Genomic DNA, 22,484 nt, shown 5'->3' with positions numbered 1-22,484 from the left:
CCCAGTGGCCATGGTCCTTTAAGCTCCATCCGCTGGGACTTTAAGCTCGCCTTTGTGGGCTGCTCCTGTACGGTCGTCGGTCCATTCGAGATGTGAGCCTAGTGGCGTACCCACTAGGCTCACAGCTCAGAGTATCCCAGCCTACAGCTCTGTCTACCCGGCCCGGCACCTCACAGTCAGAGGCACAGCGCAAGGCCTGTGTCTTCTATTCCTGCGACCACCTGCTGGTCTGCAGGCCGACCCTACAGCAGTAACACTCAAAGACTCTCTGCTGATGTCATGGGCATCCTGCCCCTCTGCCAGACCCAAGTATGGGGGAGACACCTCCAGCCATCCTGTCAGGAGCAGTGACAGAGGCTTCCTGCCCCCTCCCCCCTTTGGAACCTCCTTGACTTCAATGCCTCATTAACCCTGGGTCCACTACAGGGTGGATGGGCCAGACGCTGGCTGCCCGCTGAAGTGAGAGAGGTCCTTGCTGAGCCAGCGGAGCCTTGCAATAAATAGATGCCTTGCTGGGGCCATTAACTCCATCCATCTGATTTCTCAGCTCGCTTACTCCTTTAACCCCCTCTCCACCCCTCCTCCCCTCCCCGTCCCCCCTCCTCTCTCTTCTAACTCTACACAATTGTCTTTCTATGGCATTGCTATTTTTATGAATACTTTGTATATATTGATACTCTATATATATTTGTAAATTTTGCTCATAATGTTTTGCTTGATTATTTCCCGCCTTTATCTCCCCTCCTCATTTGTTCATACGTTAATTTGTTATATTTGTTCAATGTAAATCGCCATCCCAGGCGCCTGTTTCAGTTACACTGTAAACCGATGTGATATCCCTGATGAACGTCGGTATATAAAAATTTTAATAATAATAATAATCCCTGCCTGCTTCTTGATAGATCAGCTTGACCCTCCACTGTACCCAGCTACCCCTCCATGCCCACCGCATGCCTCGTGCCAGCAGGAAGAAAACAAAGGAAGGGGGGATGGGGACCCCGAGGTGCCACACCAGCACTATGGCCCCCGCCGTGGCTGCCCGGCTGAGCTCCCGGTGGCAGAGCTATGTGTGTGTATGGGTGTCGGTACTGAAATAGCAGGAAGGGGCTGTAGGGCTAGGCCGCTGTGCTTCCTCCGCGTTGTGCATCACCTGAGCTGCGAGATACATGTGAGCCTAATGAAAGAGCAGAGTTCTTTGTTCACCTAATCTTTGCCTGATTTCCCTTCCACTAATAGTGGCTTAGTTCCCGCTCTGTCTGAGCTAGATACAGCCGGCTCGCTGGGGGTCTGAAATGTACCCTCCTGCCATGGGATGAGATGCTGATGAACGCCCCGGGGAAGGAGGCTCTTACAGCACAAATATGGGAGCAGCGAAGTGGCGGAGGGAAAGAGATTTTATTACATGCGCGGTTTGCTTTTTGTGTGTCTGTGCTAGGGAGGGCTGGGGAAATGAATCGATGGAGAGGGGGAAGACGAGGAGAAACAATCCAGTAATTGACCAATAATTGTCTGGGGTTTTTTTTATATAGATACAAGGGTATTTGGAGCCAATTGGAATGGAAGCAGTTTGTGTAGCGGCCAATTGGCAGGGGGCTGAAATCCATTTGTGCTGCAGACAGAAGCTGCAGCGTTGCTGGCGGGGAGGGGGAGGGGGACTGACTGACTGACTGACTGACTGACTGGGAAGGACAGCAGGCACTTTATAAACCACAGCAGAAGCAATCCTGAGCCATTGCAGAGCAGGACTGCAGGGGGCTTGCTTAACCTCCTCCTCCTCAAACTCTGTCTGGCGCCTGTTTCGGCCGTGTGGGACCAACAGCCACTGCTTCCCGGGAGAAAAAAAAAACAACAAACCAAAACCCCACCACCACCGTTTTTCTGGAAGATGCCGGAGTGCTGGGACGGGGTAGGTTCTGCAGTTAAGCCATCGTTAGGAACGTACACACGCAGGATGGCAGCAAAAGCAGCAAGCGATTGATAGGCGGCTGTTCCCGATGGCGCCGCTGCCTTTACGGGGAGCGATAGACAGCCTTGACGAAGCTGCCGCTCTTAAAGTGCCGACTGGTTTTGTACAGGGGGAATGGGGCAGTGCTACCCGTGTCGCCTGCCTCTGACCGTGGCTCTGTACGGGGCGACAGCTGCGTGTCCATGGCGTTGCTCGGTCTTGGGGATGGGGCACAGGCAAGCGTCGTGTGAGATGAGAAGCTGAAGCGAGCAGGGTGCCTGCCTGTGTGTGGGTAGCGCCAGTGCTTTATTTAACGCAGCTGGGCGATTAATGGGTGAACGGGAGCAGGAATGCGCGCTGCGTGCCACATTCTTCTATTGTTATCCCAGCCGAGCATGGGGGGGGGGGGGGGGATTTTTTTTTTTTTCCTACGGATTATCCGATCTAAGAAAGCTTGGGGACGGGTCAGGTGCTTGGCGATTTACGATTCAGTGCAAAAGGAAAGCGGAGAGCCGTGCCTTTGTGGGGCCGAAATCCAAGGACGCGGTGCATGGTAGGGGGTGAAATACCAGGTTTCGGGACCTTGAAGCCATCGAGTACGTGTGATCTCAGCGTAGCAAAGGAATACAAAGCAGTGGCCGGCAGCGGAGGGACGTTGGGGGGTGCCTAGGGCAAGGCAGGCAGAAGGTGACAATGTCAGCGAGCCAGGTCGTGGAGGTCACCTCGCATACATCTCGTGTCCAGCCCTGAAGGGATATAGACAGACAGGGCTGAGGCGCTCCAGAGAAAAGCTACCAGACTGGTGCGGGTGAAGTGAGACTTAGGGGGAGCTAAAATATGAATACCATAGAGGAAAAGAGAGATTAGGGGGGGGGGGGGGGGAGGACATGAGAGAGACATTCAGATGCCTGAAGGACATACATAGACACAGGAAACCAATCGTTTTCAAAGGAAAGCTTACTCTGGAACAGGAGGGGTGGGTGGGGGAGAGGGTAGATTTGAACAGTAGCAGAAAATATTTCTTTGCTGAAAGAGAGATGGTTGCATGAAATGACTCCCTGTAGAGGTGGAGGAGAGAAAACTATAACAATAAAAAAAAAAAAAAAAAAGTGAGAGGGAAGCACAGAGGATCCCTATCGGTAAAGCAAGGAAGGCAGTGACAGATTGGCTGGGGGCTGGGCCATTAGATGAGCCTAGTGCTTAGCTGCTGTGACTTTTGTACGAAGAGTGTGTGTGTGTGTGTGTGTGTGGGGGGGGGGGGGGTTGCAGTATTGCTGCCCAGCTACCCTTCACGCTCTCGAGAGCAAAGGAAAGAGGTAATAGTGGGGGAAGGAAGCACAGCTTAGAGGTACTGCAGCTCATGTCTGCAGGCTGCAGCTCCCCCAGAAATCAGCCGGGTGGGTGGCCAAGCCCCAGCTGGATGTTGGGGTGGCAAGGTATGGGGTGGAGGGGGGGGGGGAGCTCAGTGTTGGATTAAAAAAGGAATCTTGTACGGACATCAGAGTAAGTTAGAGGTCCTAGCGGAAGCCTGGCAAGCTGTGCAAGGGACTTAGGAGGCTGGCTGCTCAGGCAGAAGCCATATTAGGATGCGATGAGAACATGAAATTTAGGAGTTGTCTCTCTCTCTGGAAGGCTGCGAGTACAGCCCAAACTAGAAGTCCTAGTGTAAATGCAGGGCTTCACGTACCTGGGACTGGCTGGCAGGCTGTGCAGGGGATCTAGGGGGCTGGCTGCTCGGGCAACTGTTGCAATTTGTGCTTCAGCATTGAGGTGAGAATTCGTAAAAGGCAGAGATGGCCTTTTGTTATAAGGCAAGGTTCTGTTTAAGTATTATATTTTTATATTACCTGCTTTATTGATTTTATTGCCATATACCATGTTGGGTGCACCTGATATTGGTCTGGGGAGGTGGTTACAGAAGTAAAAAAAATAAAAATAAAAAAAAATTAGGAAGCTTTGTGGTTAGACATGGGATGGGAAGTTGGGTGGATCTTGTCTATCTGCCGAAGATAGCGGAGTATGGATTAAGACCACAACAAAAGCTGTCCAGGGTAAGGAGAGAGAACTTACAGGTGCCTGGCAGCTGGGATCTATCTTTGTAGTGTGGACAGGAATAACTAATCAGACTGCATGGTCTGCTTGTTCTTTCTCTACTGTTATCTACTGTATGTTACTGATATACAGGTCTGCACTGCATAGACCTGTATACGCTGAATGGGTGCATAGGTATATGCATTTCTGTACAGTGGCTTGCAAGAGTCTTCAACCCCCTAATAAGTCATCAGATTTGTGTGGATTACAAATGATGCTTACACACGGCTCGATACAGTAAAGTGGGGCCGCGGTTACCCCACTCCTAACCCGCTTTCTACTCACTTTCCGGCCGCGTTAGCCCTTCCCGCGATACACTATCCCCTTTAACCCATCCTTACCGCCTCTTTAAATCCCCGGGTAACCCCTTCCGCACGCGGCATGTATATTAAATGTAAACGATCGAATTAGCTATTCCCTCCCATACAGTAACGCGCGCCCCGACTATCGCTATTTTACCCTGCCATTTTGCCCCGCGTTGCTGAGCCAGGAGAACCGGGACCTGCGCGGGGGGGACAGCTGCGAGCCGCTTTCGCCGCCGGCTGCCCCTTCCGGAGGGCGGCAGAGAAGGGAAGGGGCTGAAAAGCAACAAAAGGTAAGAAAACAACAGAAAGTAATGTCGAGTCGCTTCGGGAGGAGGGGATTTTAGGTTTTTAGAGGTTTCCTTTTGGGGGAAAGTTTGCCGTCTACCATTACCCCTGCCTCTAACGCAGGGGTAAGGGTAGGCGGTAAGTTAGCAGGTTAAACGCGGGGCAAAACAGCAGGGTAAAATAGCGATAGTCGGGGCGCGCGTTACTGTATGGGAGGGAATAGCTAATTCGATCGTTTACATTTAATATACATGCCGCGTGCGGAAGGGGTTACCCGGTGATTTAAAGAGGCGGTAAGGATGGGTTAAAGGGGATTGTGTATCGCAGGAAGGGCTAACACGGCCGGAAAGTGAGTAGAAAGCGGGTTAGGAGCGGGGTAACCGCGGCCCCACTTTACTGTATCGAGCTGTTCCCGCCTACCCTTACCCCTGGGTTAGAGGCAGGGGTAATGGTAGACGGCAAACTTTCCCCCAAAAGGAAACCTCTAAAAACCTAAAATCCTCTCCTCCCCTCCTTCCGAAGCGACTCGACATTACTTTGTTGTTTTCTTACCTTTTGTTGCTTTTCAGCCCCTTCCCTTCTCTGCTACCCTCCAGAGGGGGCAGCCGGTGGCGAAAGCGGCTCGCAGCGGCCCCCCCCGCGCAGGCCCCGGTTCTCCTGGCTCGGCAACAGCAGTACAACAGCTAGGGCTCCATCCACCCCAATCCTTCCTTCCTTCCTTCCTGGCTCAGCCAAATTGTGAAGCGGCTCGCAGCGTCGTCCCCGTCCCCCCCCCCCCCCCCCCCCCCGCGTAGGTCCCGGTTCTCCTGGCTCGGCGTGAGGTGAGAGCCCACTGTTCTGTGCCCTCTCTGGCATGAGCGGAGCGAAGCATTCTTTCATTGGCAGGAGCGCCCGTCGATTTGGGTCACGCGCGCCCGTCTATGTGCTTTCATTGGCCGGAGTGCCCAAATCGACGGGCGCTCCTGCCAATGAAAGAACGCTCCATTCCGCTCGTGCCGGAGAGGGCACAGAACAGTGGGCTCTCACCTCAGCCGAGCCAGGAGAACCGGGACCTGCGCGGGAGGGAGGAACGCTGCAAGCCTCTTCACAATTTGCCCGAGCCAGGAAGGAAGGAAGGATTGGGGTGGATGGAGCCCTAGCTGTTGTACTGCTGTTGCCGAGCCAGGAGAACCGGGACCTGCACGGGGGGGACCGCTGCGAGCCGCTTTCGCCGCCGGCTGCCCCCTCCGGAGGGCGGCAGAGAAGGGAAGGGGCTGAAAAGCAACAAAAGGTAAGTTGGCACATGTCGAGCCGCTTCGGGAGGAGGGGATTTTCGGTTTTTAGGTTTTCCTGGGTTAAAGTTGGGATCCACTTCCTGGTGCCTGTCATTTCAAATGTCATTTGAAATGACAGGTACCGGCGCACCCAGGATACTGTATAGGCGCTGTATTAAGCGCCTATACAGTAAAATGGGTTGCGCGGCCCTAACGCTTTGCATACGCGGCTTGCTTTTGCAAGCAATTTAAATAGAGCATCGAGCGGTATGTGATCAGAACAGTGCGTGGGGCAAATGAGGGTGCGCCCGGCACTGCCACACTCTTTCTAACGCGGCCTTACTGTATCGACCCGACAGATTGTACCAGACAGTATGTTTATTGCAAACCCAGTAAAATTTCAAAGTCACAATTCATTATTTCTCTGCATTTTTTGGTAAAATAAAATTAAAAACTGAAAAAGTAGTTTGGATCATGGCCCCGGTGGGGAAAATATCATTATAATTACTGCTTTGCCTGCTCCCCTCTCTTACAGAAGTGCAGGGCTGAGGCAGCCTGTCAAAATGAAGAATGTTCTTGCCAGTGAGATGCTATCCCACAGTTTTCTCTGTCTAGGGTCAGATGGAGCCAGTCCTGGATTTACTCAATTGCATTTATAGAGATCCAGAAAAATATGTCACTTGTTTCCATGCATGCAGTGGTATGCAGCCAGGAGTAATTCAGTCCCTTTTTTTACAAGTAGCATTGGGGTAATAAAGAGAACTAAGGGGCCGAGCGCACTGTATAACCCACAGTCGGACATGGGATAAATAGGCGCTAATCCACCCCCTAATGCAATAGGGGGATTAGCGCCTATTTAACGCGCGTCCGACACGGAGTGAATGAGATAGCGCTCATCACATGCAAATGCATGTGAATGAGCCTATTACTCATTCACTCCGAATGCAAAAAGATAAATGTGCGTCTCAGACGCACATTTATCGCTCAGATATTAACGCCTGCCTAGAGCAGGACCTGAGCGCATTGAAAAGAAGTACAGAAAAGCAGAAAAAACTGCTTTTCTGTACTTCTTTTTAAAGTAAATAAAATAAAATAACTTGGCAGACCGCCGAGTTATGAAGATCGACACTGGTAAACTCGGCCTCAGTTTTCATAACCTGTCTATCTGCCAGTAATGAAAATGGCCACAGAGTTTATTGGCGGCCATTTTCATTATTGGCAGGTGGCCGGTTATGAAAACTGAGGCCGAGTTTACCAGCGTTGGTCTTCATAACCGGCAGCCGCGACCCCCCTAATTTCCAAATTGCATGGCGCCCGCATGGCGCCCGCATGGCGCCCCTTTGCGGGCGCCATGCGGGCGCTGAAAAGTCAGCGCCTGCTTTCAGCGCACATAATTGCATTGGCCCTTAGTGATTGCAATGAATAAAGGCCCCATCCCAGTTGCATTATCAGCATTTGTCTGTGAAGCAGTTTTCTAATTAGTCTATTTAAACTGAGAAGCATTGAAGTTCTTTGAATAGTATGTGAGGGATGGCCCTACCAAGGGGAGAGGCAGGACTATTTTATTTTAAAAAATACTTAATATACTGCCTACATCAAATATTTACTAAGCAATTTACAATCTCATTAAAAACCATCCCCACCGTATCCAATACGTTTTCCACCCACCAGATTCCCACAACACTTCAAAACAATTCTTATTTAATATATTTATTTATTTATTTCGGTGCTTTTATATACCGAGGTTTAGCAGTTAGCCTTCACCCCGGTTTACAGTAGAACAACTTATTACATCGAAACCAGGACATGGAACATCGAGTGGTAGAGAATACATCGAACTGGTAACAGAGAAACATAGAACAAAACTTAAATGCTTGAACAGGGTCGCGGCGTGTTTAACTTAAACTTTGCATTGCAGGAAAGCACTGGGAGGTGGGTTCACAGAGAACAAAAGAACAAGGTACAAAGTACAAAACTCTAGTGTAGCTTATTGAGTTCATCTAGGAAGGGAAGTTCTAGAGGAGGGGTAATGACATTTAGCCCACGCCATCTCTGAAAGTTTGGCTAAATAGCCAGGTTTTCAGTTCTTTTTTGAAGGATTTGCAGTCGAATATCAATCTTAGGTATTGAGGTAAGGTGTTCCATAAGATTGGACCTGCAATTGAGAAGGCTCTGTTTCTTGTACTCGTGAGTTTCGCTGTTGGGAGTGATGGTATGTCGAGAAGTAATTTGCTTGCAGATCTGGTGTACCGTTGAGGTTTTTGTTGATGTATCATGTTTCTGAGTGTGTTGTTCTCCGTTTTGTATAAGGCGTTGTGCACTATAGTTAGGGTCTTGAATTCGATCCGTTGTTTGATTGGGAGCCAGTGAAGACTTTTTAGCACAGGGGTGATGTGTTCCGACTTTTTTTTGCCTGTTAGAATTCTGGCTGCGGCATTTTGTAGTAGTTGGAGTGGTTTTAGTGTAGATTTGGGAAGACCTAATAAAAGCGAGTTGCGGTAGTCAGTGCTGTTGAAAATTAATGATTGAAGAACTGTGTGGAATTCCTGATGGTGGAGAAGTGGCTTTAGATTTTTCAGGACGTGCAGTTTATAGAATCCTTCTTTGGTTTTGGTAGCGACGGTCTTTTTTAGGTTGAGATCTTTGTCAATCCAGATGCCGAGGTTCTTTGTATCATTTTTTATCGGGATGTTAATGTTGTCAATTGTTAGGGAGTGTGTATTGAAGGTAAGATCTGTAAGATTTCTTCCTATGAGGATGCATTCCGTTTTAGACATGTTTAGGCATAGTTTCAGATTGTTTAGCGTGTTACTAATTGAGGTTAGGTGGTTTGCTGCAGTGGCGAGAGCCTCTTCTAGTGTGTTGGAGATTGGGATGATGAACTGGATGTCATCGGCGTATATATAGTAAGAAATTCCGAGGCTTGAGATGAGGTGGCATAGAGGGAGAAGATATATGTTGAAGAGGGTTGCAGATAGGGCGGACCCTCGAGGTACACCGGTCTCGAGAGGAAAGGGGTTAGATGAATTGTTGTCCATGGAGACCTTGAAGAATCTGTTCTGTAGGAAAGAGGAGAACCAGTTGAGGGTACTTCCTGTGAGGCCGATGTTAGCGAGGCTTGATAGGCTTTTGTGGTGGTCGGTATCAAAAGCCGCAGATAGGTCAAGCAGTATTAGCAGATGGTTTATTTTGTTGTCGAGACCTCTTAAGATTTCATTCAAGAGGTTGACAAGAAGAGTTTCTGTGCTGCGGTTTTTTCTGAATCCGTGTTGTGTATCGTGTAGAATTTTGTTGTTTTCTAGGTGTTCATTTAGTTGAGTCAGAGCTGCCTTCTCGGTCAACTTGGCAAGTAGAGGAAGGTTTGAGATTGGACGGTAGCTGTTCAGGTCTTTGGGGTCTATATAAACATTATTTCCAGCCCAACTCCTATCCATCATCATATAAATATAATAAAATAAAAAACACCTTCATCACTATCCCACCTCACTAATAATCCTTATTCCAATAAAAAAACAACATCCCATCCTCCAATAATACATAATCTCTTCAACCAGCCATCCCCTAAACTATCTAGCTTGTTAGTCTGGTTAGATATGTTCTATTTATTACCTTTTGCTTTTATTTTGATGCCTATTGACTTTGTAGTTTTAATAATTTATCTCATTTATTTATTTATTTATTTTGTTTATTTTATATACCGTCTGTCTGACGAGCAATCAAGATGGTGTACATAGCGAATTTCAGTCTGGTTAAACCATTCTTAAAATTTAAATATATTAAAAATAAACTATAATAAATGTCAATAATAATAAATTTAACATGTTAAGATAAGCTATAATAAAATACATTTCAAGCATTCAAATGACCTAAGATCACGATAATTTAAAATCAAAGTAATATAAAATAAACACAATTAATCACTATAATAGCATTAAAATGAAAATAACAAAACATAATGGTTATAGACACAAGTTAAATAAGAAAATGAAGTATATCTATATAGAATCACTATTTAGTGCTTTTTATTAGTCTGATTATAGAAAGTGATTTAATTAAAAATGTCCATTAATTGACTGATGGTTGTATATTAATTAGACCATATGCCTGTTTAAACAGTAGTGTCTTTAAATTTTTCTTAAACGTTTTTATATCTTTCTGAGTTCGAAAGGAAGGGTATTCCATAATTTTGCACCTGCTATGGAGAACAATAAGAAGCAACGCAGAGGGCGACATCATAGATATTAGTCAAAAAAGAAAATGAGATAAGTCTCATTGAAATATTGAGAGAGTTCACTTAAGGGTTTTTTTTTTAAAAGGGTAATATTTAGAATTGATTTCACTAATGAAGTAAAAACCAAAAATAAACGGGATGAAGTAAATGACGTAACAACGAGTGCGTGTATATGAGACAAGTTGTAGCCCTTTGTGGGCAAGAGCCCAGGAGATTGCAGCACTAATCACTCTGATACCAATTCCCGATATTTTAATAATTAGATAAGAATTTAAGACTGTATTTTACAGTTTCCCTCATACATTGAAAACATTTTTTAGATACGAAGTGAAGCATTCAACCATTCAGTGTATTCATAGTTATAGATTTAAATAAAATACATAAGTTTTTATATTCGATTGTTTGTTTGTTTTATTGGAAGCCAGTGAGTGTGTGTGTGTGTTTATCTTGCGAGCCGCTTCGGTAGCAGAGGCATATAAATGCAAATAAATAAATTAAGCTTCAGCAAATAACCATGACTTCAACTTTTGAAACTTTTCATGATTTGCCTTTCTGTCACAAAGCCAATGGAATCTTATTCCACAGAGAAAATGCTGCACAACAAAAAGAAGACTTTCTCGTCACTGCTAACCTAACATCAGAAGGCGGTGCAGCCTTTAAAAAAAAAAGCCTTGAGCCTGGGACCTAAGCCCCTTTCCGGGGACATATTGGATGAGCAAAGATGCTGAACGCTCCAGGCCCTTAATGTCAACATTTTAAACACGAAACAAAATGCCTCAAACTTTACCCTTTCAGCAACCGGCAGCCAGTGCGGCCTGCAAAGTACTGAACCCTAATACTAGTGAAACCAGTAGTGGGATATGCCCAAGTGGGCTGTGGTGGCCTGGGCTGAATCTTTTCTCTCTCTCTCTCTCGTAGGAGCACGACATTGAGACCCCTTATGGTCTGCTGCATGTTGTTATTCGGGGCTCTCCCAAGGGGAATCGTCCTGCCATCCTGACTTATCATGATGTGGGTCTCAACCGTAAGTACCCTGCCCTTCTCAGTGTGGGGAAGTCCATTTACATTAGCAGATCCTTTTTCTGTTTTGTTGTGTTCACGTTTGGGGGCCTGTGTACTAAGTATTTTTCTCATGCCAGATGGGAAGAAACTCTTTAGTACCTCGAGCACTAAGTTTTAAAATTGTATCTATAATAGCTGAACGCGTCGTCATTCTTGTCTTGTTTAGCTCAGGCTCCTTCATTACTTGCCAGGTTTTGTTTTTTTTTTCGGGTAGAGGGGAGAAGAGGGAATGGGGGAGAGTAAGGGGGCATGTGTAACGTTTTTGCTCGCTGCCCCTCGGTCAGTCTCCCTGAAGTCAGGAGCCCAAACGTAGGCTGGCTGTCATGGGAGTGTTATAAAGCAGTGATGTATCCTCCTTTTGGTGCAGTGGTTCTTAACTTTTTTGGGGTCCCCTTTGAGAATTTGGTGAAAACTATGGACCCCCTGTCCAGAAAAATGCACATAAACACAGATACACACTGGTTTTTTTTGTGCCCAGTTCATGAAACCCACATGAAGCCCATCCATGGAGCCCAGTGAATACTGCTTGGCCTGGCCCTTCAGAAGTGCAGGGACGAGGCAGCCTGTTGAAAGGAAGAATTATCTTGATGATGAGATGCTAGCCCGCAGTTCTCTCTGCCATAGCTCGATGCCATACACGTCAGACTGAGCTCCACTGCATGCCCAGAGATGTAGTTGTGATTTTCCTGTGACTGTCTCCATGTATGCAATGTTATGTAACCAGGAGGGTCATCTTTCATAGTGAATTATGCCAAATATGCATTTTTAGAGATCGCTGCCAAGTTATTCCTACAAGAACCTCAAACACTTGAGGCACTTTATATGTTGCTGGAATCACTAAATGTGTATTCAGCTTTCGTAGGGTAACCCTACCAGATAATTGGTGCAAGGGGAAGGGGAAAACTTGCTTGATCTCTGCCAAGCCATTGCAGAATGCCTCCTGTCCTTTTGCTTTTGATTAACCATTCTGCATCGAAGGCTCAAAAATAACCTGAGCAGCCTCACGATGGACCCCAAGATGGTGGACTGGCTTACAAACTGGTGGAGTGTTAGACTGCAGAGGAAAGAAACGTAATTTGTGAAGAGTCTCTTGTGGACCTGTTCTCGGCTGCTTCTGTTCATTATCATTGTGCGTGGTGTGGCGGAGGGCTTAGAAGGAACAATTTGCCTTGTTGCAGATGTCACTAAAATCTGCAAAAGAGTGGACGCCCCTGAGGAAGCAGACAATGAAAAATGGTCTAAGAAAGTTTGACAAGTGGTCAAGTACTTGACAGTTAAAATTTGGTGCAAACAAAGTGCAGAGTCCTGTACTTGGGGTGTAGACATCCAAAGGAATGGGACACGATGGAGGGTAAGAAACTGACGTGCGTTGCACAGGAGAGAGACCTTGAGGTGATTGTATCCGATGAAATTCTAGATAGTGAAACAGTGTGATAAGGTGACGGCCAGAGCCAGAGGGATGCTAGGTGCAGAGGGAGAAGTGTAACCTGCAGAAAAAAGGTGGTGATGATGGTTTTGAACAGGTTTATTTCCTAGACCTCACCCAAAATGTTATGTCCTGTGCTGGAAGTCATAACTCCAAAAGGAAATAGACGGTAGGGATGTAAACTATTAAATGGTTAAGCAGTAAGTAAAGGCTTACTGTTTAGTATTACATTTAACTGGTTTTTTATAAGCTGCTATGGGGACAGACGGCAAACCTAGGCTGATCTCTCACACAGGGAAGGAGACCCATATTTGGAAGGCAGTGTGACATGTTTATAACATAATCTGGACCAAGGGTTAGAATGCATGAGTTTCTTGGCTACAGCTACAGAAATCTGCTCACACGTTCCATACCTCTGTCCAGATAATGCTGATGATGTGACATCAAGCTGCCTTCCTGCATGGGGTTTCCTCTGTGTGTGAGACACCTATCTGGTGCTGCTTTGAAGTACCCCTGCCCCTCACGTTCCTTGTAATATTTAAATGATTAATTGTTTTCATGAAGTTGGAGGTGGTCCAGAGAGAGGCTACCAAAATGTTATAGGGTCTACTCCAAAAGCCACATGAAATGAGATTTAAGGATTTTAATATGTACACTAGACAGAGGGGAGACAACAGAGATGAGAGAGAGGCATTCAAACACACGAGGAGGGTAATTTTCAAAGACACTTTCGTGGATAAAACACTAGTGCTTTACCTATGGAAATGGGTCTTTTACAAAACTACCAATCCAGTACACGGGAAGAAACGTGCGTAGGGGCTTGTGTGCACATGCTTTTTTTTCCATTGATAAGCAGGCTGCATTAGCCATTATATATGAGCGACATCATCCAGCAGCACCGAATGGATTCGTCTCTCGTAGCTAGTAGAGCTTAGAGCCGTGCTGAGCATGTGCAGGAATTCCCACACGGGCGTTGCCTCAGACATTTTTTAGCCAAACACTTGCATAGATGTGTGCACTGTCTCTCCTCCAATATTTTTTTTTCTCAAAATCCAAACTTTTTTTTAAACTTCCTTAAATTCATTGCCTCGCTGCCTAGGTAGCCCCCACAAAAGCATTTTTCAGTGCTACCAAAAAAAAAAACCATGGAGAAAGGAAATAACTTTTTACCTCTCTTAGAGACCTTCCCTCTTCAATATGTCGCCAAAGAAAGAACCAATGGTGAGCAGTTTTAAGCGGTGTATCTGTGGAAAGGTAATGTCCATTACCGATATCCACAAACTGTTACATCGCTTGGGCCCGGAACATGATCAACAGAACTGTTATGCATGTGGGCGAATGTCCTAATGTTCTCAGTACTCCAGGGTGCATAATATTGAGGAGCTGTGTAAATCTCTAAAGAGTCACAGTAGATCCTTCTCCCTCAGGCAGTGTCAGCTGCCTTGCTGGGAAAAGACCTCAGCAGAAGATCCTCTTAAGACCGCCCCCATCAGTGCAGGCCAAAACTGCAAGATCAAGTCCGGTTGACTGCCCTGTGTTGAAGAAAAAGCACCACCAGTCACTGAAGTCCACATTGCATAAGCATTCGAAGTGCAGTACTTCGGTGCTGTCACCATTAACGCAACCATCATCAGTACTATTGGCATAACCTGCGTTGTCATGAGTGGCGCAGTCTGCATCAAGACACTCAACTAAGGATCCTTCGCACAAAACATTGAAGCACTCTGCCCATCACCACGCTTGACGCACAGTGCAACAGACTTGTTGCATGATGCATCAAAGCAATCTTGAGTATGATGCATCAAGGTATTCACCGCCAGGAAGTTCACAGATTGTATTGAAGAACATCAAATTGGCACACTTAATACATGGTGTGGTGAAAACGAAGCACTGCACCCAATCAATGCATTCTGAATCTTGGGCGCTACAACTCCTCGATGCACCCAGTTCCCAAGATGGGAGCACACAGTGTAGCAATGATTCAATTGGCATTTACATCAATGCAATATCAACCAAATTCTTCAACATGATCAGAACTTCATTTATTGAAGGAAACCAAATCTAAATCTTCAAAATCATCGAAACCATGCTTTGTCAAAACTGCCAGTTTTGGAAGCTGCTCTACCAAAACAGTTGTATACAGCTCATCCTAGGTCAATCGGAGAACGGGTAAGGTTACCTCTCCCTCCTCCACTCACCATAGCACTTTTCCTGCCTCAGTTAATGTTGGGAAGTTTCCAGTTTGAAACACCAGGACCTATATGTTCCATATTTTTGTAACTTCTGGCCAACCACAGTCCCAGATGCAAGAATCAATCCTGGTATCGAAAGAGGATATACCATCGCCCACTGTGGGTCAGAGGCCATATCAATCTCAGTATCAAATCATGATTCTGGTGAAAATTTTCTTTGCTGCCTTTTCCAAGCATGACTCCCTGTTCTTCAGAACTCAGTATCAGCACTTCTACCTAGTGGCATCCCAGTTTTACTCATAGGGCTTAAATGCTTTTCTGAGCCAATTCTTCAAGCTTCTTCTTCATCCCACTCCATTGCAGCAGAGTCTAGTAGGTTGGAAGTAATGGACTGCTCGATGCTACCTCTGCTTCCAACAGAGGAACTGCCTGACTCACCCTCATCATTGTTATACTCCTGAGTGAGTCACCCTATGCCGGTTGGTTCAGATGATTATTTGACAGGCATGAACTCCGACCCACTGCCGGAGTCACCAGTTCATACATTGTCTCCAGAAGACCTCTTGTACTCAAAAGTTTGAGAAAATGGGAACAGTCCTGGGTGTGTCCATGTTAGTAAGGACAAAGAACCCAGATCTGAACTAAAGGGCTTCTAAAAATTCTCAGTACCTCGTCTGAACCAGTGACATTACCTGCCTATGCCAATCTTAATGTTCTACAGATGAGAATGTGGCAAACACCATTTCTGGCATACCAAATATGAGAAAATTGGACCTTAAGTACAGAGTTAAAAAATCTCCAGGGTTTAGTGGTGGTCAATTATTGCACCATTCAGTGGTAGTCAAATCTCCTATGAAAAAAGGTGAAGAAAATTCTGATCTGTTTGGATTAACCATCAGGAAAAGACTACAAGTTTCTAGATCACTTTGGCAAGAAAGTATTTCAAGCTTCCATGCTGATTGCATACATTATCATTCACCAATTCTATATGGTACAGTATTTCCATGACTGTCTCCAAAAGCTGAAGCCTATCCTCCAACCTGAGGAAGGATCTTCAAGCTCTCCTCAACCTTTCTTGCGCGCACAGAAGAGAGCATCCACCATTTCTTCCATTCAGTTTATGAAGTTTTTTATTCTGTTTCACAGACATCTGCATCATTGATTGGAGTACATGGCATGCTTCAAGCCAGCAACACACTGGAGGATGATCATGAAAATTGAGTGGACCTCACATTTATTTGAGATAACCCCTTCCGAGAAAAGCTTCAGGAGACGGTCATGCAGAAGGACCAAAATGTGACAGTTCAGTCCCTCTTGCTGGGTCTTGAACAGTCATCTGCCCTGATAGGGAGCTTCTATCATTATAAATGACCTTATTTTCACAGGCACCCCTTTTGGTCTTATCAGCAATACCATCCATACCCTCTCCTAAATCACCATCAACAGCCCTTTTCCACCAGGCCTAGACAGAGAGTGACGTCAGCCAAGCCTAAGCCTGGGTCCTGTTTTTGATCTCTTCAAAAAATCTGCATCCATCTGTTCTGGCTGTGGGCAGAATCCAACTTTTCCTGGACAGGCGACGCCATGTAACAAAGGATGCTTGGGTCCTCCAAATAGTGCAGTCTGGGTTCTGGTTGTTTCTCCTATCATTCTTCTACGTTGTTCTTCACTTCAACTAGATCCATCACATTTAACACAGTTTTGCCTGGAAGTTCAATCATTCCTGCAGCAGCAGGCAATAGAGCCCCTACCCGTGTCTCAACATGCACAGGGATATTACTGGAGGTACTTCCTCAACCTCAAGAAATCATGAGGATTTCAACCTGTTCTGAAGCTGTACAAACACCTGCTTCGAGAGAAATTCAAAATGTACTCCCTCGGCACAATTCTACTATACTTTCAGAAAGGAAAATGGATGTGTGCCTTGAACCTCAAGGATTAACTGCACATACACCCATCCACTGGTTGCATTGGTGCTGCCTTCGATTCATGGTGGATTCTACCTACTACCAATACAGAGTGCACCAGTTTAGCCCAAGAGTCTTCACCAAATGCCTAGCTGTGATAGTGGCACATTTGTGACATCGGGGGATTCAAGTCTTCCCTTATCTGGATGGCTGACTAATCACAGCAAGATCTCGGGAGAAAGTGATCAAATCTCTTCTGTATGAAACAATCTACCTCCTGCAGAGATTAAGATTTCTAATAAACTTAAAAAAGTTAACTAGTGCCCTCACAAAGACTAGAATTTATAGGGGATTAGATAGAACATTTCTACCTTCAGATCGAGCAACCATCATGCAGAGACTGATCTGCAAATTGCTCTCCTTCTCAGCAATCGAAAGCAACATTTCTTCTGGTCATACTAGGACATATTGCATGCCTGTCCAGATGGTTCTACCGACCTGTCTACATATTCGATATCTTCAGTGGGATCTACTTTCCCAATAGGATCAACGAACCCAGCCACTTTCCAATATAGTCCAAATTTCCAAAGAAATGGCTCAGGAGCTGAGGTGGTGACTGCAACCCCAGGTCCTTCGAGAGGGTGCTCCCCTTCATCACCTTCTATGCCAAATAATGCTGCCCCCAGATGCCTCAACAAAGGGATGAGATATTCACGTCATATTCTATCTGACCCAGGGCACTTGGTCTCCAAAAGAAAGTCAATATCAAAGCAACCTGCTGGAGCTACAAGTGATACAAAGTGTGCTCATTGTGTTAACACACCACCTTCAGGTCAAGAGCATAATGATTCAGACCAACAACCAAGAGGCCATGTGTTATGTCAACAAGCAAGGAAGAACGGGATCATCGTCCCTCTGCTAAGAAATGCTCAAGATATGGAATTGGGTGGACAGGAATCGGGCATTCTTACAAGCTTCTTATTGCCCAGGAACCTCCAAGATGCTGGCAGATTGGCTCAGCAGATGAGGGGTCTGTACAACAATTGGTAGCAGATAAAATCTTCAGATTGTGGGATCCATCATCAGTGGACCTGTTCACCTCTCAGGAAAAACTAAATCGATTCTGCACAGTTCTTCCAAGCAACCTCAGACTAGCTCAGGACGCTTTCCTCCTTGATTGGGGGATAGACCTCATGTACGCTTTTCCACCGTTGCCACTCATTGCCAAAACAGTGCAGAAAGTTTAAGGTCATGCTTGGCTGATCCTCATGCAGACCATGCTTGTCTGGGCCATGATGGAGCTATATCATGTATAACTTTCCAGCAGTTCTTCCATACATCTGGGAGCAGACTCTGCTCTGTTAACTTGGGTATGCCAGTTTATCAGCCAGCACATAATAATGAAAATCACATGTGAAATGACTTTTGCTCGACTGGGAAGAAATCAAGTTCCTTGTGTGGTTGCCCTGGGAAATGGACACAGCACCAATTTAAAATGAGCAGCCCAAAGCAGCTTAGTCTATAAAGTCATTATTTAACTTAAATCCTGAATTAGTTTTCTGTCAAAACTTCGCTGCATACCCTTGATGGCTGCTCAGCAAGAAATTTTCAGAATATTTTCATTTTTAAAGTAGAGATGTGCATCGTTTTTCGCCCGAAGTAGGAAATTCAACGAAATTTCCTACTTCGTTGGCATTTCGTTGTCCCCGAAACCCGAAATGAATTTTCCCCGACTTTCGGGGAAAATTCGGTTTTCGGGTTTGCCTGGGGAGAGGGGCACAAATTTTTTTTTTAAATAAAAAAAACACCCCAAACCACCCCAAACATTTAAATTAGCTAATACCCCCCCCCCCGATCCCGATCCCTATCCCTCCCTAACACTTACGAAGATCCCTGGTGGTCCAGCGGGGTCCCGGCCTCCATTTTCCCTCCGTGCCCTCCATGCCAGTGCAAGCCGCGCGCCTCAAAATGGTGCTGAATAGTGAATAGCCCGAACTACCATGTCACAGGAGCTTTCGGCGCTATTGGTCAGCCCCTGTCACATGGCCATCGGCGCCATCTTGTGCTCCTATCATGTGACAGGAGCTGACCAATGGCGCCGAAAGCCTCTGTGACATAGTATGGGCAAAGGCTATCGGCGCCATTTTGGTTACTGGCAGCCGAAAACGAAATCGCTCCCGGACCCCTGCTGGATCCCCAGGGATTATTGGCAAGCCTTGGGGGGGTCAGGAGGGGGCTCCTGACCCCCCCAAGGCTTGCCAATAATCCCTGGGGGTCCAGCAGGGGTCCGGGAGCGATTTTATTTTCGGCTGCCAGTAACCAAAATGGCGCCGATAGCCTTTGCCCATACTATGTCACAGAGGCTTTCGGCGCCATTGGTCAGCTCCTGTCACATGATAGGAGCACAAGATGGCGCCGATGGCCATGTGACAGGGGCTGGCCAATAGCGCCGAAAGCCCCTGTGACATGGTAGTTCGGGCTATTCGGAGGCGCGCGGCTTGCACTGGCACGGAGGGCAAATAGAAGCCGGGACCCCGCTGGACCACCAGGGATCTTCGTAAGTCTTGGGGAGGGATCGGGATGGGGGGGGGGTTGTATATGTATGCTTTAAAACGTTTTTGAGTGCTTGGGGTGGGGTTTTTTTAGCTTCGATTACTGATTCGTTTTTCGGCCCCGTTTTCGGGTTTCCTCGTTTCGTTTTTCGGAAAAACGAAACGAGAAAACCCGAAATGTACCACGAAGTACTCGAACCGAAAACGACCCGGTAGAAAAAAACGAAGCACATCTCTATTTTAAAGTAGCTTCTGCATTCTTTGCAAATGTTATTTCTCAAAGCATAGCCGTGTCTGATAATGGAAGAACTCTTATTCTTCTTAAAACGAATTAATGCTTCACCAGAGCAAAGAGTTAAATATAAACCGCCTGAACAAAAATGAATGAATAAAGCAGGGGTAAAGGAGAACTGTGGGGATCACTCCTGCCTCCTGAATACTCTCAAGCTTATGGGGGTAAGCTTGGTGGGCTTCTGGGGTGGTTACGTTTTTGGAAAGGAGCAGGGCTTAACTGTGGGATAAGGGAGAAGCTGAGGACTCTACAATATTCCACAAACCACCAAGGATTTTGCAGTAGGGTGGGAGGTAGCCCTGTGACCCCTGTAAAATAGTGGCCCTGAGATTCAGCCAAGGATACGCAGAACTTCTGGTCATGGCAATGCAAATGAAAACTTTGCAGGATTTATTAAATTGTAGTACTTGGGTATTGCATTTTAGTAAATCCTGGAAAGTTTTACAGCAGCTTAGTACATAAGCCTCTCAGAATTGAATGACTCCATCTCGGAGGTCTGTGCAGGAAAGGAAATATTTTCCTGCTTCATTGGCTCCAAGTGTTCATTCATTTCACTGATTTATAACATTTTTATTTAATGCAGAAATGCCATGAAGTAAACTTGAAAGAGGAATCATTGCTGGCATTTACTTTTTCTCTTACTTCAAATCTTGCAATCCATTGGATTCCAGAAACTGCACTATCCTCAATGATTCCATTAATTTGCTCACCACAGTGGTCAGATTAACTGACCTGTACATAAGAACCATATTGGGTCAGACAGAGGGTCCATCAAGCCCAGCATCCTGTTTTCAATAGTAGCCAATCCAGGCTGCAAGTAACTGGCAAGTACCCAAACACTAAGTAGATCCCATGCTACTGATGCCAGTAATAGCAGTGGCTATTCCTAAGTCAACTTGATTAATAGTTCGTGGACTTCTCCTCCAAGAACTTATCCAAACCTTTTTTAAACCCAGCTACACTAACTGCACTAACCACATCCTCTGGCAACAAATTCCAGAGCTTAATTGTGTGTTGAGTTAAAAAGAATTTGTTTTAAATGTTGTACTTGCTAACTTCATGGAGTGCCCCCTAGACCTTCTATTATCCAAAAGAGTAAATGACAGATTCACATTTACCTGTTCTAGACCTCTCATGATTTTATTGACCTCTATCATATCCCCCCTCAGGGCTGTCTCTTCTCCAAGCTGAAGAGCCTTAACTTCTTTAGCCTTTCTTCATAGGGGAGCTGTCCCATCCCCTTTATAATTTTGGTAGCCCTTCTCTGTAACTTCTCCAGTGCAATTATATCTTTTTTGAGATGCGACGACCAGAATTGTACACAGTATTCAAGATGTGGTCTCACTATGGAGCGATACAGAGGCATTATGACATTTTAGATTTATTCAACATTCCCTTCCTAATAATTCAGAACATTCTGGTGCTTTTTTGGCTGCCACAGCAAATGAGCCAACAATTTCAATGTATTATCCACTATGGTGTCTAGATCTTTTTCCTGGGTGGTAGCTCCTAATATCAAACCTAACATCATGTAACTACACCGTGGATTATATTTCCCTATATGCATCACCTTGCATATGTCCACATTAAATTTCATCTGCCATTTGAATGCTCAATCTTCCAGTCTCACAAAGCCCTCCTGTAATTTATCACAATCCGCATGCGATTTAACTACTCTGAATAATTTTGTATCATCCGCAAATTTGATAACCTCACTCATCGTATTCCTTTCCAGATCATTTATAAATGTATTGAAAAGCACCGGTCCAAGTACAGATCCCTGAGGCACTCCACTGTTTACCCTTTTCCACTGAGAAAATTGACCATTTAATCCTATCCCATGACTTTTTTAGTTTTCTTAGAAGCCTCTCATGAAGGACTTTGTCAGACGCCTTCTGAAAATTCAAATATACCACATCTACTGGTTCACCTTTGTGCATGTTTATTCACCCCTTCAAAAAAACGTAGGAGATTTGTGAGGCAAGACTTCCCTGTAGTTCCCAACCTCCTCCTTACCTCCACTTTTATGAATTGGAACCATATCTGCCCATCTCCAGTCCTCTAGAATTACTCCCAGCTCTAAAGAAGCATTGAAAAGGTCAGCTAGCAAAGCTGCCAGAACCTAAGTTCCCTTAGTACCCTTGGATGTATCCCATCCAGACCCATTGCATTATCTACTTTAAGTTAATTAGCACCTCACAAACACACTTTTCTGAAAATCAATTAAGGTTTACCTCACTGCCAGTCTTATTTGTGTTCATTTTATGTGGTCCTGCTCCTAGCCTTTCCACAGAACATACCGAACACAAATATTTGTTAAGCAAATTTGCTTTTTTCTTATCAGCATCTACATATTCCTCCCTTTCATCTCAGAGTCTCATAATGCCACTTTTGCACTTCCTTCTATCACTAACATATCTAAAAAAATTTTTTAAAAGGCTTGTCCTGTCATTTTAATGTATTTTTAGTTTTTCTTCCATTTGAGTCTGCATTCCTGACTACTTTCCCAGCTTTTCATAGCTTTTCCAGATATAGTCACCTGTCATCCTTTGTCTATGATTGCTTGTAGTTTATGGATGCTGTTTATTTAATATATTTCTGTGCTGCTGTAATAAGTAAAGCTCTGACTTACAAATATAAAAACATTCATAAGCACATAACACTATAAACAGAATAACAATGACAAAACGAGAGTTCAGAGAGAATTATGCAAAATTACATCCTAACATCTTCACCTTGCTCAGACATGACCAGAAAATGCAAGATTTTTAAAAATGTTTTTGGCACAAGTTGTCTGTTGCAACAACTCTGGCAGCGAGTTCCACAGTTCGAGAGCTGCAACAGAAAAAGATCTCTCCTGACTCTCAGAAAGCCGCACATGGAATACCAAAGGCACATCCAACCTTTCTTTTGTGAGGATCTAAGAGCCCTTAATGGGTTATG

At 45.4% G+C, this 22,484-nt stretch overlaps 1 protein-coding gene across 4 annotated transcripts in view; it reads left to right on the top strand.

Annotated features, from left to right (window-relative positions):
• The first annotated feature begins 1,653 nt into the window (after positions 1 to 1,653).
• The window catches only part of NDRG4 (NDRG family member 4), a 106,403-nt gene continuing 85,572 nt past the window's right edge, over positions 1,654 to 22,484 (top strand). The window contains exons 1-2 of one of the 4 annotated variants that reach the window (XM_029609247.1): positions 1,654 to 1,906; positions 11,029 to 11,134. In XM_029609247.1, the coding sequence (XP_029465107.1) occupies positions 1,886 to 1,906; positions 11,029 to 11,134 (127 nt within the window). In that variant the 5' untranslated portion in view covers positions 1,654 to 1,885. Of the gene's footprint in view, positions 1,907 to 2,403; positions 2,499 to 3,625; positions 3,716 to 11,028; positions 11,135 to 22,484 lie in introns of those variants that run through there. The other 3 variants (XM_029609245.1, XM_029609246.1, XM_029609248.1) reach the window with 3 other exon arrangements.

This window comes from Rhinatrema bivittatum, chromosome 7 (genome assembly GCF_901001135.1).
Source record: "Rhinatrema bivittatum chromosome 7, aRhiBiv1.1, whole genome shotgun sequence".
Lineage (NCBI taxonomy): Eukaryota > Metazoa > Chordata > Amphibia > Gymnophiona > Rhinatrematidae > Rhinatrema > Rhinatrema bivittatum.
The sequence above is the reverse complement of the archived record's forward strand: the minus strand, read 5'-3'. Positions and strand labels throughout refer to the sequence as shown.